This window comes from Miniopterus natalensis, chromosome 11 (assembly GCF_054644295.1).
Source record: "Miniopterus natalensis isolate mMinNat1 chromosome 11, mMinNat1.hap1, whole genome shotgun sequence".
Lineage (NCBI taxonomy): Eukaryota > Metazoa > Chordata > Mammalia > Chiroptera > Miniopteridae > Miniopterus > Miniopterus natalensis.
In genome coordinates this window covers 72,537,970-72,552,813 of record NC_142091.1, presented here as the reverse complement: position 1 = coordinate 72,552,813, position 14,844 = coordinate 72,537,970, and the positions used below count along the sequence as shown (strand labels likewise).

At 59.4% G+C, this 14,844-nt stretch overlaps 4 protein-coding genes across 8 annotated transcripts; 1 reads left to right on the top strand and 3 right to left on the bottom strand.

The window, feature by feature from the left end:
- The first annotated feature begins 4,186 nt into the window (after positions 1-4,186).
- PPP1R14B (protein phosphatase 1 regulatory inhibitor subunit 14B) lies at positions 4,187-6,372 on the top strand. Its single transcript, XM_016216331.2, has 4 exons — positions 4,187-4,459; positions 5,524-5,607; positions 5,906-5,938; positions 6,030-6,372. Exons 1-4 carry the CDS (start codon positions 4,202-4,204, stop codon positions 6,096-6,098), a joined length of 444 nt encoding a protein of 147 aa, XP_016071817.2. The 5' UTR covers positions 4,187-4,201; the 3' UTR covers positions 6,099-6,372.
- A 384-nt stretch (positions 6,373-6,756) lies between these two features.
- FKBP2 (FKBP prolyl isomerase 2) lies at positions 6,757-8,598 on the bottom strand. 2 transcript variants are annotated; one of them, XM_016216388.2, is made up of 6 exons: positions 8,580-8,598; positions 7,993-8,181; positions 7,558-7,670; positions 7,393-7,439; positions 7,009-7,044; positions 6,757-6,924 (listed from the first exon to the last, which is right to left on the bottom strand). In XM_016216388.2, exons 2-6 carry the CDS (start codon positions 8,155-8,157, stop codon positions 6,863-6,865), a joined length of 423 nt encoding a protein of 140 aa, XP_016071874.1. In that variant the 5' UTR covers positions 8,158-8,181; positions 8,580-8,598; the 3' UTR covers positions 6,757-6,862. The 2 variants fall into 2 exon arrangements, with proteins under 2 accessions (XP_016071874.1, XP_016071873.1); XM_016216387.2 differs by lacking the exon at positions 8,580-8,598 and adding an exon at positions 8,324-8,451.
- LOC148092104 (uncharacterized) lies at positions 8,460-9,257 on the bottom strand. Its single transcript, XM_087821953.1, has one exon. The coding sequence runs from the start codon at positions 9,255-9,257 to the stop codon at positions 8,460-8,462; it is 798 nt and encodes a 265-aa protein (XP_087678079.1).
- A 2,019-nt stretch (positions 9,258-11,276) lies between these two features.
- On the bottom strand, positions 11,277-14,459 carry VEGFB (vascular endothelial growth factor B). Of its 4 annotated transcripts, none has more exons than XM_016216384.2 (7): positions 14,326-14,459; positions 13,744-13,786; positions 13,263-13,459; positions 13,008-13,081; positions 12,784-12,819; positions 12,298-12,533; positions 11,277-11,700 (listed from the first exon to the last, which is right to left on the bottom strand). In XM_016216384.2, the coding sequence occupies exons 1-6, from the start codon at positions 14,383-14,385 to the stop codon at positions 12,320-12,322; spliced, it is 624 nt and encodes a 207-aa protein (XP_016071870.1). In that variant the 5' UTR covers positions 14,386-14,459; the 3' UTR covers positions 11,277-11,700; positions 12,298-12,319. The 4 variants fall into 4 exon arrangements, with proteins under 4 accessions (XP_016071870.1, XP_016071869.1, XP_016071872.1 ...); XM_016216383.2 differs by having other exon boundaries at positions 11,277-11,677; positions 14,326-14,458; XM_016216386.2 differs by having other exon boundaries at positions 11,277-11,677; positions 12,298-12,432; positions 14,326-14,457.
- Between the last annotated feature and the right edge of the window lie 385 nt (positions 14,460-14,844).

The window sequence follows — 14,844 nt, the reverse complement described above, 5'->3', positions numbered from 1 at the left end:
CCTCTTTGCCCCGGGCTCTCAGACCCCTAAAGGGAGTCCTGCCTGGAACTGGTTCTCCCTTAAGATCCCAACCATGTTGGACACCAACTCCAACCTAAGGAATCACCTTGTCTTTGGCCAAGGCCCTCTGGGGTGTGATTATTCTCCACTGGAGGCCCAGAGAGGGGAAGGGACTTGTCCAAGGTCACACAGCTCTGTAGGAGGTGTTCAGCCCTGTGACCTGGAGGGCAACTTGTGATCTCTCCACTCCTTGCCCTTGAGGAAAAAAAGAAAGGTGAACAGGACTTGTCACCCTCATCTCTCAGCAAAGTAGCAGAGCTGTACCCCTCAGACCCAGGGACCACCACATCTACTGGGCACAGTCATGCATGCAGAGTGGAGATTGTCCTCTGCTCCCACAGAATCTAGTCCCTCTGTGCCTCAGTCACCTTGCCCAGAAGTTGGAGGTTGCTGGAGAATGAAATAAGCAAATGGGTACACTGTGACCCCTGGCTATAGGAAACTGGACATCTAAGGAATGGCTAGCAGGCTGTGGAGGCATCAGGGAGAAAGGAAGAAAGGGCATGGATGAGCTCGGGCAGAGTGCCTGCCAGCCAGTGCCAGAGCTAGCAGGGCCTAGAGCCAGGGCCTAGAGCTTAGGGGACTGAGCGTGGGCCCTAGGCCTTGGACAGGTGTACCTCATGGAAGCACTGGGCAGCAGCTCCTTCAAAAACAGGATGGGAGACTTTCTCCTGGGCCTGAGCCTCTCCCCCCTCCCCATGTCTCCTGAGGCCAGGGCTGCCCCCATTAAAGGGCTCCTTCCTCTTCGGACACTTTCTTCCAGTCTTGGTAATGATAATAGGGTTTTTTGGCAAGCAGTAATGGTGGAAGGAAGGCTGCCTTTCCTGCTTCTACCCTCGATTAAGGGAGCGGTCATGGCCCACGGGACCCTCCCCAGGGCCTCTGCTTCAAGGAGGCACTGAAAGCAGCCTTAGCTACACTCTGATGGAGCACTCTGGTGGAGAGCTGGGACCCCAGAAAGGGTGGGGCTGAGGAGGTGACAGCCTGAGGCTGGAAGGGTGAAGAGCAGCTATGGCGGCACACTCCAGTCCCAGGGGGGTTCAGGCAGGAAGTCAAGGGCTGGGATGTGGGCACACACGGATCACTGAGCTCTTGGCCCCCAACCACTGGAGGTCAGTAGAAACAGACGCCTTAAAGAGGCTAAGGAAGGTAAGTGGCTTGCCCATGGCCCCGAACCCTACTGTGCAGAGCCAGGTTGTAAACCCAGCTCTTGCCCTCTGAGGTTCTGTGCAAGGCAGCCCAGCCTCCGCGAAGCCTGCAAGACAGCATGGCCATCTGGACAAACTCTTCTCAGGGTGGGTGGCCATGGGAAGAGACAGGATGGACAGGGGAGTGGGCCCCAGGAATCTGGGAGTAGTGCTCTCCTGGTCCTGCCCAGAGAAACCACAGGGGATACCCCCATGAAATTTGGACATGACAGAAGGCCTTTACATCAGCTCTGAAGGGGGGAGGGACAGGAAGGTCAGCGCTCTGGGTCACAGCATCTGGAGGTCAGAGCTAGGGCTGGTACTCAGGTCTTCATGGCCTCTAGGCTCCACTCCCATAGCACCCTATGGTATATCCCCCTTCTTCTTTTTTTTTTAAATGTTTTTTATTGATTTTAAAGAGAGAAGAAGGGAGAGGGAGAGAGAAACATCAATTGGCCGCCTCCTGGGGATCGAGCCTGCAACCCAGGCATGTGCCCTGACTGGGAATTGAACCAGAGGCCTTTTGGTGCATGGGATGACTCCCAACTGAACCACACTGGCCAGGGCTATCCCCCTTCTTAAACATGAGGACCTCCAACACCCTAATGGTCCCATTCAGAAAGAGCAGACTGGCTCTGATGGGGGAAAATGGGGTGTGTTGGGGAATTTGGGCTTGGTTAAATTGTTCCTCCCAAGAGTCCAGGTTCAGACCCGGATGCCAGGCTCTAAGCCAGGAATGGGGTTTCTAGTGGAAAGGGTGGGTCCTGCCTAATCCATAAGAGCAAGGGTCAGCCCTTCCCTGGCCCCCCAGGCTGAAGGGAAGCTAAGGCCAGAAGGAAGGCTGCGGGAGGGAGGAGGCATCAGCTCACTCTACCTACCCCAGGCTGAGCTTGGCGAGCCTGCCCCTCTGAGAGAAGCCCACCTTGACCCCCCTGCATCTTCCCCCATTCTTAGCCTCTGCCTTCTCTTTTCCCCAACTACGAGGTAAGCCTAAAGTCTTGGGTTTGAGCTTGGCTACAGCATCAGCCGTGTGACCCTGGGACAGTCTCAACTTCTCTCTGAATCCCTCCTGCTGCAGAGGGCTTCTCAGGCATCCAGAGAGAGGGTGCCTGTGAGGGGCGGGCACAGAAACACTTACCACCTTTCAGACCCTGATATTCTGCTTGAAACTGTGGAGAGTGAGCCTGTCATCTGTGGGAGCATCCCAGAGGAGCTGCACAAACTTGTTGGGTGATATCTAAGGGAAGGTAGGGGGATGAGTAGAGACTGTGTCAGGGACCTGGGTTCAGAAGCTGAGAGGCATCTCTATCTATCTGTGGGACTTAATGAACCTCTGTGGCACAGTCATTGAAAAGTCCGTTCATTTTCCTGTTTAATCTTTGCCACAGCCTCATGAGGAAATGGAGGCACAAAGGAAGCCATTCTTTCATTCAGCCTTTTGTTCAACCAATAGTTGTGCAGCACCTACTGTGAGTCTGACATAGATGCGGAGCTCAGCAGGAATCAGGTACTTTGCCAGATGCAGTGGGTTTGAGGCTGAGCGCGCGCACTCGCCCACGAGCATCAGCGGTACCCTAGAGTCCGGCAGGTCCCTCGGCCCGTGGAGCTCCCAGTTTACAAGTGGGAGACAGACAACGAACAAATGAATGGGAGAGGCCCTTTAAAGATACAGAAAGTCAGACGGGTGTGGCGGGGGTGGGGGTGGGGGTGGAAGGGGACGCCCGGTCTGCTCACGGGAGGCGGGCAGGTGAGGCCCGCGTGCGGCCCGAGGCGCCGGCGCCCGAGGGCCTGGGCCCGCGGAAGAGCGAGTGAGGTGCCCCCACGCTGGGACCCACTGGGGAGCGGACTCCAGGACCGCGTACTAGGGGTCAGCTGTTACCATCTTTATCGTCATGAGTACCGGCTCCCCCACGCCCAGCTCTTCACACCTGTTTCCTCGGGGGTGCACACGCCGCAGGGTGCGGAGGCCGCGCCCTGGGAAGGCCGGCCCCACGAGGGCGCCCCAAACAAGTTCTGTGCTTCCGAAACCGGGCTCCGCCGCGGGCTGGGACTGCCACGCGAGGCCGGACCGGGAACTACACTTCCCCTAATTCCGTTCTCCGCCGCCATCTTCGCCGGTGGGCGGTGGCCGCCGGGGTCTGGCCCTTCCGACCGCCGGGTCCGTTCTTCTCACCCCCAACCCGGGCCTCCAGCGTGGGGGTGGCGGGACCCCGCCGACTAGGGCGTCCGGGGCCCTGGGCAGCTCCCGCCGCCTTCTCCACTCCTCCACCCTTGGGAGCCGGGTCCACGTGTCGGTCCGCGCCGAGCAGCCTCCTCGCCCCGCTGGACAAGGGCTGGAGGACCCTGACGCCGGGGTCTCCCGTACTTCCTCGCCGGACACCCGCCCGGCACACAGTGCCCACTCCCCTCCCTTTCCAGACGGCCTCTGTTTTTGCCCCAGTATGAGGACAGCATACTAGGGTTCCAATGGGAGCAACAAATCCTGATACCCGGCGCTTAGGACAAATGAGTTTGGAGCCGGAAAATTAATAGGGGTGGCGGACAGCCAGGCCCAAACCCCCGACGAGTAGACCCTCCCCTAGACCCTGCCCGGGGGCGGGGTAGGGGTGAGGGGACTGCAGTGGGACTGGCTCTTTAAGGGGGTGTGGTCGGGGGGCGGGGGAAGCAGCCAGACAGAGAAAGCGGCTTCAGTGGCGGCGGCTCGGGCGGCGGCCGCGGGGGACAAAGGGCGGGCGGATCGGCGGGGAGGGGGCGGGGCGCGGCCAAGCCAGGCCCGGGGGCTCCGCATGCTGCAGCTGCCCCCGGGCGCCCCCGCCGCCGCCCTCGCCGCGGAGCAGTGCGGAGTCGAGCCCACCAGCTAACCGGAGCCAACGGCCCGCAGCCACCCGGCGGGCGTCCCGGAGGCGGCAGCGCAGGGAGGGGCCGGACGCGCGCACGTGGCCCCGGCGGCCGCCATGGCGGACAGCGGCCCCGCGGGGGGCGCGGCGTTGGCGGCCCCGGCCCCCGGGCCGGGAGGTGGTGGGCCAGGGCCCCGCGTCTACTTTCAGAGCCCCCCTGGTGCTGCAGGCGAGGGCCCGGGCAGCGCGGACGACGACGGCCCAGTGAGGCGCCAAGGGAAGGTCACGGTCAAGTACGACCGCAAGGAGTTACGGAAGCGCCTCAACCTGGAAGAATGGATCCTGGAGCAGCTCACTCGCCTCTACGACTGCCAGGTGTGTCCCCCACCCCGCGCCGACACCCTTAAGTGGGTCCCAAGTCGGGCCTCCTGGGAACCCCACCTGGAGCCTGCCTGTCACCCTGAGTCAATGGGCACACCGCTTCCAAGCGCTCCCCTCCTGCTTCCTGCCCCCAATGTATGCTCTTTTTTGTCTGACTTAAGTCACTCCAGTCTTCTCTGATGCCTCCCTCATGCCACTACCCTAGTTTGGGGTAGCCCGGGCGTTGGGCAGGTGGCATGGGGATGGCCTGGGCTGGCAGTGGAAGGTCTATTTAGTGCCTGCTAGCCTAGACTGCTTACAAGACGTTAGCCTGGTTGGTGGGGAGACCATAAAGTGTCTGGGTTATTCTAATGGGTAGCCTGTAGCTCCATCTTGGCGTGGGGACAGGCTAGCTTGCTCTCTGGGTTCCGATTCTCCACCCCATGACTCCTTCCTTGCTCAAATGGTGACTCAGGCCCCTGGGGGCAGGGTGGAGGAGTGGGCTTGCCCCGAGCTGCCTACCCTAGCCCAGCCCTGGAATGCAGTTGGCTCCAGACAGTAGGTGCTTCCTTGGGAGGAGGGGTGGTAGGCACCCCTCCCTCAGCAAAACATGTGCTCTTTGTTTCCCCTTTACCAGGCCTGGGTCCTTCACACTGACCCCTCACCCTTTACTTCCTTCTCACTCCAGGGAAGCTATGACAGGTGTTTGGGGGAGGGGAAAGCTCTGTGATAAGCTGGGACAGCTGGCCCCACCTGCTCTAGTTGAAATGGGGGATCCAGAAGTTAGGGAGACACATCTGCAGTGTTCCCAGCCCAGGGTCCCCAGTCCTAGCTGTCTGGCCCTGTCTGGCACCCAGGGTGCCCAACTGGCAGACAGGAAGCGCTCCCCCCCAGTCAGGCAGTTTTCCTTGGCACGGGCCTGATCTGTTTTCTTCCTCGGAGCAGCTGCCGCTGTCTACTGGGCAAAGAGGGCTGGCTTGTCCCGAAGTAGGGCAGGGGCCTCAGCCAGCCAGCCCCTCTCATACCCTCTCTCCCAACTCAGGCCCTTGTCTCTCCCTCCTCTCCTACCCCCAACCCAGGAAGAGGAGATTCCGGAGCTGGAGATTGACGTGGACGAACTCCTGGACATGGAGAGTGATGAAACCCGGGCTGCCAGGGTCAAGGTGAGAGAGGAGCTGGGGGCTAGCAGGGTCAGGTCAGGGGAGCTGGAGTAGAGGACTGCAGGGAGACAGTGCCAATTGGGGAAGCGAGATTTTGGAACCAGGCCTTCTTTTCTGAGTCAGCCAGCTTTCTGACACTGAGCCTCAGCTTCGGCCCCTAGCAAATGGGGCCAATGCTACTTGCCTAGGGATGGCATTCCTGTGCCTCAGGGTGGCCCCAGTCTCTTTGAAGTGGGTATAGGTGAACTCCAGCCCCCTGTTCCTGAGAACTTAGTTATACTTTTCCCCTTTGTCCCACCAGGAGCTGCTGGTTGACTGTTACAAACCCACTGAGGTAAGTGGTTTCCCCAGAGGGTTGGGGACGAGGAGCCTGGGTTCCTGTCATCTTGGAATTTTGTCTTCCTAATGTCCTTTCTCTTGTCCAGGCCTTCATCTCTGGCCTGCTGGACAAGATCCGGGGCATGCAGAAGCTGAGCACACCCCAGAAGAAGTAAGGGTCCTCAACCCAGGTGAATGGTGGCTCCCACAGGACAATCGCTGCCCCCTGACCTCGTAGCAACAGCAATACCAAGGGGCCCTGCAGCCAGGCCTGGTGCCATGAGCAGGGCTCCCCGTGCCCCTCACTTAGGGGCTCTTCCCTGCCCCCTGTTTTCCATTTTTGGGGTTTTTTTATTATTATATTAAACTGATGGGACTTTTTGTGTTTTTATATTGACTCTGCGGCGCGGGCCCTTTAATAAAGCTAGGATATGCCTTTGGTGCAGCTAACAGGCTTGGTTGGTCTCTTTTAGGGGGGACACACTGTTCTACAATTGTTACCAGCTCAGTTTCTCCCCAGGTGACCGTAGGCCTTCCTGTGGGCCACGTAGCCATAGTGATAGCCCAATGCTGGATCCCAGACCAGGAGCTAGAAGTGGCTGGGGAGCTTGGGGGGGAGCACTGTTGCTGTTGTCAGGCAAGAACACTTTTTTCCCTCTGGGCAAGGGCCATCATGCCACCCAGGGCCTGGCCATCTTCACCCTGAGGCTACTGAGCCTAGATCCCAGGGCTCTAAAGCCACAAAAGGAGAGGGGTGCAGGATACTGAGGAAGAGGGGAGGCTGGGACTGTGGTTTCTAAGTCAGGGCCCAATAACAAACACAGGCTCACTTCATGAGCTTTAAGGTGTTTTTTTTGTGTGTTTTTGTTTTGTTTTGTTCTTTTTGTTTTAAACATCTGGTCCCTGATGGGGGCCTCCCCATTGGCCTTCCCCAGCTTGGTTACAGTTCTGAACGTCGCTCGATTTTGAGCAGCTCCACCTCGAACACTAGGGTTGCACCACCTGCAGTGGAGAAGTGAGGCAGAATGAGAACCAGGGCCATAGGGAGATGGGATAGGGGCGATAGGAGGCAGGAAGGTATATTACCTGGAATCTTTGGGGGAGCTCCCCGCTCTCCATACCCTGTCAAAGATGCACAAAAATAGAGTGAGCTGTGGCCAGGCAAAGAGAGGTTCTACAGACATCCAGGCTGAAACCAGGCTTCTGCATCTCAGTAACATAGCCAGAAATGGAGAAGGTGTAATGGGTGAGAGGGGGCTACAAAAGGCCTGATAAAGGGCACAAGATGGACATCAGAGCTGAGTGCCTCAAGGGTCTTGCTCTGTCCTCACTGCTGGACACAGCTAAACTTGGAAGAGGCATGAACTGTAATGAGTGGGTGGGAGCAGGCCAATGTAGAGGCTGAACCAGCCTTCTTCACCCTTCCCCAAATACCCTGAATCCTATATCCACTCAGGAAGGACCTCTTACCCAGCTCTGATGGGATCACCAGCTTCCGCTTTTCCCCCTCACACATCCTGCAGGACAACACATATTCAGCACATGGCAGCACTCCAGGCTCCTTGCCCCCACCCCATCCCTGGGGCTTGCCTCCCATGGTTCACCTCTTGGATGACAGCCATGGCCCCGACTCACCCCAGCAGCCCCTGGTCCCAGCCCTTGATGACCTGGCCGGTGCCCAGAGAGAAGACAAAGGGCTGGTTCTGGGGCAGGCTGCTGTCAAATTCTGTCCCATCTTCCAGCTTCCCCTGTGGGACCATAGGAAGGCCAGTGAGGTAGAGGATCCACTCTGATAGACGCCCCCCCCCAGGTGCTCTCCTCATCAAGCTGTCCCCTACAGCATTGGTAGTCATAGTCCTAGGTGACAGAGCCTTAGGCAGTTCACAGTACATTGTAACTGTTGGTGCCAACCTGGGGAGTAGACAGTGAAGAGCAGGGCAGAACCATGGAAACTGGCAGAGAAGGGATTTGCCCAAGGTCACCCACCTTAGCTGAGGAACCTGGCTCCCAAGTCCTTTTTGGTCCCTAAAAGCGCCACCCACACCCAAAAGCTCTGCCTCCTTCACCCACCGTGTAGTGCATGTGTAGGACATCCCCCTTGCGCGATTTGATGGGACAGTGCTCTACCCGCTTCTTGACCCCGATCTGCAGTTTCCGTTTGCCCTCAGCCCCCGCAGCCGTGGCCAGAGCACTCAGGCAGATGGACAGTACTGTCAGGACCCAGCTGAGTCTCATGTCTCTGCGGGAACAGACCCCGACCTACCAATCGGTAGGAAGGGCAGGAAGGGTATGGAATACCTGCAGGTAGTAGGTATTCCACCCCATTGTATCTTGCCTGCCCCTGGGGATCCCCTTGTTCTAGGTCACCGCCCCCTTCCCCAGGATCCGCAGCCACACTTACCAGTCCAGTGAGAAGGGGGCTTGCCCGAGGACCCCAGCAGCGGGGGGAGGGGGTCAGGGGAGGCCACAGCAGCCAGGGCCCCGCCCCTTTGTTCACCCTCAACCTTTCCTTCCCTCCCGGTCCCCAGCTCCGTTCTTCAATTCCCACCCGTCCCTTTACGCAAAGTCCAGACCCTATCTGGCTGCACAGCAGTTGCCCGGACCGGGCGACACCACTCACGCCACACCCAGTTGCCCCCCGCCCAGCACACCCACACCTCTGCCGCCGCTGCAGGGGGCCGGCCTCGAGGAACCCACACATCACCGCTGGGTGGCTCCGGGGAGCCCCGGTCCTCTGGGGATACCCCCCAGGCCGACCCTGTGCCTCCGCCCGGGGCGCCGCCCCAGCTCTGAGCCCTTGGGGGTCTGCGGGGCACCCAGATTGGCCCAGTGTCGGGTGACCGTCGAGCTCGCTCCACCCACACCACCTCTCCTGGAGGAGTTCTCGGCCTACCACGTTCCCAGGCCCGGCCACCACGGAGACCGCCCCCGCGTGGACGCCCTGGGCCATTACCTGGGCCTACCCCTGCGCTTGGATCCTTGGCCCCACCCTTTAGAGGGCGTAGTTCCGCCCCCCGTCCTGAAGACCCTCCCTCGACAGAACTAGATCCCTTTTCCTGAACTGTACTCACGCCACTCACCGGCTGAGGCCCCGCCCCCAGGGCCTGGGCCTCGTCCCCTTTGGTCTCCAAACCAGAGGCTCCGCCTCCCGCCAGTCCCAGCTCCTCCTCCAAGGCCCAGGCCCCGCCCCCCACTAGTACTAGCCCCGCCCCCAGACCCAGAGTCCCGCCTTCCGCAGGTACCAGCTCAGAGGTCTCACCGGTCTCTGTACCACGTCCCGCCCTGAGTCCCGGGGCTCCGCCCCGTGCGGCGTGAGAACCCTCCCCCTGCGGCATCCCAGACAGCTCCTACACCAACCTCCAGTTTCCTCGTAGCCTACCCCTCCTTGACACTCGGAGCCCCGGCCTGATCCAGCCTGCCCCCTTACCCTTACACCCCGGCTCCCCCCAGCCCGGGCTGTGGCCCCCGCTCACCTCCTCGCCGCGCCCCCGGAATCAACTCCAGTCGTGCCGCCGCCTCTGCGCAGGCGCGTCATTGCCGCTACCAGCCCGGGCCACGCCGCCCGCCCTCATTGGGCCGTGCGAAACCCGCTGCCACACGCCCGCTGGGCGGGCTTCTTCCTTGGCCCCGTCCCTTAAGCACCACGTGACTGTCGTCGTTTCCGGTAGAGCAGCAGTCCAGGGGGTTAGGTGAAAGTGACTTCCGAAAGGGCCCCAGGCACTTCCGGTTGAAGTGAAATTAAGGTCAGGCGGCCGCAATTCCCCGAGGGGGTCTTGAGACGCCATTTTATGCCGCCCCCAGCCTCGCCCACGACGCCCCTGGTGGATCTCCTCAGGATCCACCGCTCCCAGTTGATGGGTGTGGAGAGCCTGGGCTTCAGAGTGGGCCGGGTTTGAATTCAGAGTTTGCCTCTCATTGACTGGCTCTGTGACCTTGAGCAAAGTTGCTTAGCCTAGCAGGGTTTGGCGTCCCTGTAACGGTGGACTTGATAACACCCACCCTGCAGGGCCCCTGTAGGATTGCCGCAATGGTATACATTGCCAGGCGCTGGTCCTCAGCAAATGTTTTCCCTTTTCTCTCCCAGATCCAGGTTTGCTTCTATATGTCACGCGCTGACCACTGAGTCAGACTAATGGCATGGCTGGGCCCGGTCCCCAACCAGATTGTTGTTTCCAGGCGCCCAGTACCCAGCAAACATCTCAGTTGAAGTAATGAGCCTGCTGTTTGGCAATTAAACCTAAGCTGAGTGTTAGGGAGAGAACTGATTTGAGGTCAAATCCTCAGGTCAATCAGCCTATTTCATCAAGTGAAAAAGAAAGATAGTCACAGAGCTGACCTCAGAATTGCAGACTAAACAAGGAGGTGCATATGAAGCATTGTGCTTGTTCAGTGAGGCTACGTGGACTCAGGAGAAGGTAGCTCTAGGTCCCTAACCCTCATCTGTCCCTAATTGGGCTACAGCATTTTCACTGACAGCATGGCTATCACGATATGAAAATATTAATCACTCTCAGGAATTGTCTCTTCTGGTTTAACCCCGCTTTTGACTTGGGCCCAACATGATCACTATCACACCCTCAAGTCTAACACCATGAGGGTGGCTGCTCTGGATTAACTGCTGTCCCTGAATGTCCTGCCTCAAAGGGCAAACCATTTGTACCCCAAGTTGGCCTTTGGACCACCCACACAGCTCCAGGCAGCTCCTGAGTCTGCAGGCAGAAGGCTGGGCACTGAGCTTGGACTGGGGCAGATAAGGGTCAGGAGAGTCCTAAACGGGCTGGTGAGGGGCACCCAAGGTGAAAGGGAAGTGAAAGTAGAGAAGACTGTGAGGTTGGGGCGAGGGGGGCCTCTCAACTGAGCCCACCAGCCATAGACCTTTGGTGCTTCCCATTCAGGGAGGTGGGAGTGAGGTGGAGACAAGGCAGGTGCGTGGCTTTAGAGTTAAGCTGCAGGGAGCAAAAAGCAGTAAACACAGTGCTGCCCAGCCGGGAAGATGGGTGTTCATTTCTGTTATGTCAAAACATACTCAAACTTTCCTGGAGCCCAAGGGCCCGTACCAGTGATCATCTGTCTTCCATATGCACATGTGGAAAGCTGATGCTCAGACAGAGAGGGGCAGTGACACCCAGATCTGGTTCCCACCTCAAGCTCACTGGCTCTAAGGGGCTCCTGGCAGTAACATGAATGTGAAGAATACATGATTTGGGCTCTGACTGTGGGACCTTGGGCCTCATTTACTCCATCTGCACAGTGAACAAAGTAAGAAGCTCTAGATCTAGGAGGCAGTGTGACACAGACATTGATGCTTGAACCAGCCAGCCTGGGCAGTGACAACAGTGACAAAGGCAGGGACAGCTCCTTCCATCTCTTTTATCAGGATCTAGGGTCACAGTTCTCATACCAAAGCCCAACTCCCATTATTTGCAGAGGATCAGGGTCTTCTTAGTAAGGGCAGGAAGAGACCAGTTGTAAGATGCTCACTTGCACAGGTACATGGCCCCTCTTGCTGCCTCCCAAGTCTCATCCAATTCTGCCCACCATGTTGGATAACAGCCTTGCAGAGATAAGAGATGACCAGAAATCCCTCTGAGAGGCCCAGGTAGGTCCTGGAGCAGCTTTCACCTGGGCTGAGGTCTTGGGGGACTGGACTGTTCTCACTAGGCTGCCCTTTAGTCCCCCTCTGGGGTGTGGCCTATGAGGCAAGGGGTCCCGCTGAGTCTGAAAAGCAATGTGTCACTTTCGCAGCTTCCGGCACCTAAGGAGGAGAGGAAGGGGGTTCTGTTCACAGCTCAGCATCTGCTCCTTTGGACTCGCCCCCTTGTTACCTTCTGTGAACCTAACATTCTTTCCTAACATTCCTAAGGAGTCCCAACTGGCCTAGCCCACATGATGCCACTCATGGCCTCACTGTGGAAGGGATGGGTGGTAAGAAGCCCTAAGACAAGAGTGAACAAGTTACACTATGTCCCCTTGCCTCTCAGGGCCAATAAGGTGGAACAATTGTCTACCACAGGGGCTTCTGGGAAGGTTCAGATGTTTGCAAACTGGAAAGCTGTCTCTCTCATTTCTACTTCAGGCAGATGTCACCGCCTCCCGGATATCTCTGACCTCTCAAAGATGATGCAAAGTGCCCCCTACCACAGGCCTTGAGAGCGTTTCCTGGCATCATGTGTTCCTGTGTCAGACTCCTGCACTGGAATGTGAGCCTTGTTTATGCTGATCCCAGCGCCAGCAGACGCCTGGTAAATATTTGTTCAACACATTCAACAGCTTCCTCTTCCCTGGCTCTTATCCCACTGGCAGGCTCACCCTGGACCTGCTCCAGGACAGGGTCTTGATGCCTTCCCAAACAACTGCCACCCCATAATTCCTCACCTGCAGGTGTCTGGGTTGAGCTCTAAGCCCCGCCCTTGGCAACGGAGGAAGCCACGGCGTCTGCAGTGGCAGCGGCAGGTCCTGGGGTGAGGGCGCTGGTGGCGCTGGGTACAGCATGGGCAGAGGGGCCTGGGGCTGGAGTGGGATGGGTGATGTCAGCTTGGGAGGGTGCTCCGGGGGCAGAGTCCCAGCCAGGAACAGAGCGGGGCTGGGGATGGTGGTGGGGAGTGTCAGCCCTAGGAGGAGAAGGAACACGTTTGGGGCTGGAAGGAAGAGTCTTCCCTGGAGGGAGCTGGGGTTGGGTCAGAGCACACAGACTGGGGAGCAGAGGAAAAGGGGAGTGTGGCACACAAGTGGGAGGAAAAAGAAGAGAGGGGAACACAGTTTCCTGACACACTTATACAGCCCCCATCTCACACACACATTACATCCTGGGCACTGGGCCTGGGTTCCAAACCCACCTCAACAGGAGCCCAAGAGACTCACCTGTCTGGCTTCACAGCACTCTCTTTTTTTTTTGGTCTGAAAGAGAGACCAACAGAAACGAGGAGGAGGGCGATCAGGAAAGCCAAGCCCCTACTCTCTTGCCCCGATCCCAGGCCTACCCCAGCTCCACTCTTGGAAACCTGGTCCCCATTGTGGTGCACCACCATGCCCAGCACCCCCCAATCCTGGTCTCTGCAAGCTCAGAAGTGGGGCCTGGCTGGCACCTGCATTCACACTGGCTGTGTTCTTCCAGGGACATTTCCCCCAGCTGACTGCTTGGATACCGGATCATGAGGATCTGTGTTTGGGAGAACAGGGAGAGAGAGAGAGACAATGACAGAGAGAGGAAGAGAAGAGGACACTCGATGGGCTGGAGGGAGAACAGCCTGCCCACCTGCCAGGGCTCTGGATGCCACCCCGTCAGCCCACAGAGCACCAGCATCCACCCCCAGCCACACACACTCCACGTGCCCCAATACCTGCATTCGGACTTGGTGCTGCCCAGTAGGCACACACTCCAGGCCATCGTCAGGGCAGCAGCCACCACAGCGCTGCACAGTCACACAGCTGGGTACTAGTTGTTTGGCCACAGTGCCCATGAGCTCCAGAGTTAGGGGCACAACCACCTCCCGTGGCTGGCAGGTGGCACGAGCATACACATCTATCCATGACACCACTGGGGACAGATGCATCAGGGTTAAGTCCCCACTGGGTTTCCTGCAGCTGCTCCCTGGCTTCCCTACTCCTGCACCCAGCAGCTGTTTTCCCTAGTTCCCATGTCACAGCCACTTTCCACTAGCCTCCACTTCTGCCCTCCCAACCTGTTCATCCAGAACCCAGGAACCCCACTTCCTCAATTTCCGCTTCTGTGAAATGGACAAAATAAGAGTCTGCATCTTACAGAGCAGTTGTGATTACACAAGATGATGGCTAGTGTGAAGTTATTGTTGTTACTATTACCTTTCTTCTGGTGGCCAGGGGCATCAGGCTGGGAGATGGAGGCCTGTAGGAGAGAAGAGACCTGGACCCAAGTTGCATTCTAGTTAGGGCCACAGTGTCCCCAGGGCTCTGCTCTTGCAGTCAGGAGGCTTCAACTCCTTCCTGACATTTTCCAGGTTGCTCTGTTCCTGGGTCCACTCTAGCTTTACCTGTCCTCTCCTGGCCACCTGGGACCTGCCCCCGGCCTCGACCCATCAGGCGCGCTCTGCCAGAGGAGTCCAATCTCCAAGCCTGGGGACCAGGTTTGTTCTGGAGGCCGCAGGTCAGAAGGGGTCACAGTGGGCCCGCAACCAGGTCCTGCAGGCACTGAGGAGGCTCCGCCCCTGGCTGCGCCCAAGGGATGGGGTGGGGCAGGGGAGTGGCCCCAGGGCTGGGACCGTAGGCCAGTGGGGAGGGACAACTCCCTGGAGGATGCCCCAGCCCGTGATGCCCCCATCGGCGGTCCCCGCGAATACCTTCGGCCGAGGCCGCTTCGCGCCTCCCCACTTCCGCCAACCTTGAGAGAGGGCACGGCGGGCGGGCGGGCAGGCGGGCCCCACATACCTGGGCGGGGGCCAGCTGCAGGAGCGCCGCAAACAGCAGGCGGCGGAGCAGGGGGCCCATGGTGCCCACAGGGGCCACGCGCCGGAGGCGCCCGCATCGCCCTAGCCCGGCGGTGCCGGGGGCGGCGGCAGCCAGAGCCCCATGGCGCGGGCCGGGGCGCGGTGGGCGGGGGCCGGGCACGGGAGGCGGCTCCTCCGCGGCCCACTCCGGAGCCCTGGGCGCAGGCAGCGCAGGGCAGCAGCAGCGGCGGCCAGAGGAGCCAGGAGGGTGGGCTGCCGGTGGCAGCGGCGGGCGGCGGGGACAGGGGGGCGGCGGGGGGCCGGGCCGGGCTGGCTGGCGGGAGGCTCATGTGACCCAGACACTCTCTCCCCACCCGGCTGCGGGGCAGGGGCGGAGGCGGGGCGGGGGAGGGGGAGGGAGGCGAGGCTGCTGGCGGGCCCGCCCCCTCCACACACCCCCTCCTGCTGCTGCAGGGGAAAGGGGACGCACCGCCCAGGGGGCAGGGCTCCGGGTCGAGGC

Excerpts from the sequence above, each read along its gene's own strand:
- LOC148092104 (XM_087821953.1), bottom strand. The coding sequence starts at position 9,257 with ATGCCGCAGGGGGAGGGTTCTCACGCCGCACGGGGCGGAGCCCCGGGA.
- VEGFB (XM_016216384.2), bottom strand. The coding sequence starts at position 14,385 with ATGGGCCCCCTGCTCCGCCGCCTGCTGTTTGCGGCGCTCCTGCAGCTG. Across the intron at positions 13,787-14,325 it reads TGCAGCTGGCCCCCGCCCAG|GCCTCCATCTCCCAGCCTGA; the intron begins GTATGTGGGGCC and ends TCTCTCCTACAG. Across the intron at positions 12,820-13,007 it reads CACAGCCAGTGTGAATGCAG|ACCAAAAAAAAAAGAGAGTG; the intron begins GTGCCAGCCAGG and ends TCTCTCTTTCAG.
- FKBP2 (XM_016216388.2), bottom strand. The coding sequence starts at position 8,157 with ATGAGACTCAGCTGGGTCCTGACAGTACTGTCCATCTGCCTGAGTGCT. Across the intron at positions 7,045-7,392 it reads GGTGATCCCATCAGAGCTGG|GGTATGGAGAGCGGGGAGCT; the intron begins GTAAGAGGTCCT and ends CATCTTTGACAG. Across the intron at positions 6,925-7,008 it reads AGCTCCCCCAAAGATTCCAG|GTGGTGCAACCCTAGTGTTC; the intron begins GTAATATACCTT and ends TCTCCACTGCAG.
- PPP1R14B (XM_016216331.2), top strand. The coding sequence starts at position 4,202 with ATGGCGGACAGCGGCCCCGCGGGGGGCGCGGCGTTGGCGGCCCCGGCC. Across the intron at positions 4,460-5,523 it reads CTCGCCTCTACGACTGCCAG|GAAGAGGAGATTCCGGAGCT; the intron begins GTGTGTCCCCCA and ends CCCCCAACCCAG. Across the intron at positions 5,939-6,029 it reads ACTGTTACAAACCCACTGAG|GCCTTCATCTCTGGCCTGCT; the intron begins GTAAGTGGTTTC and ends TCTCTTGTCCAG.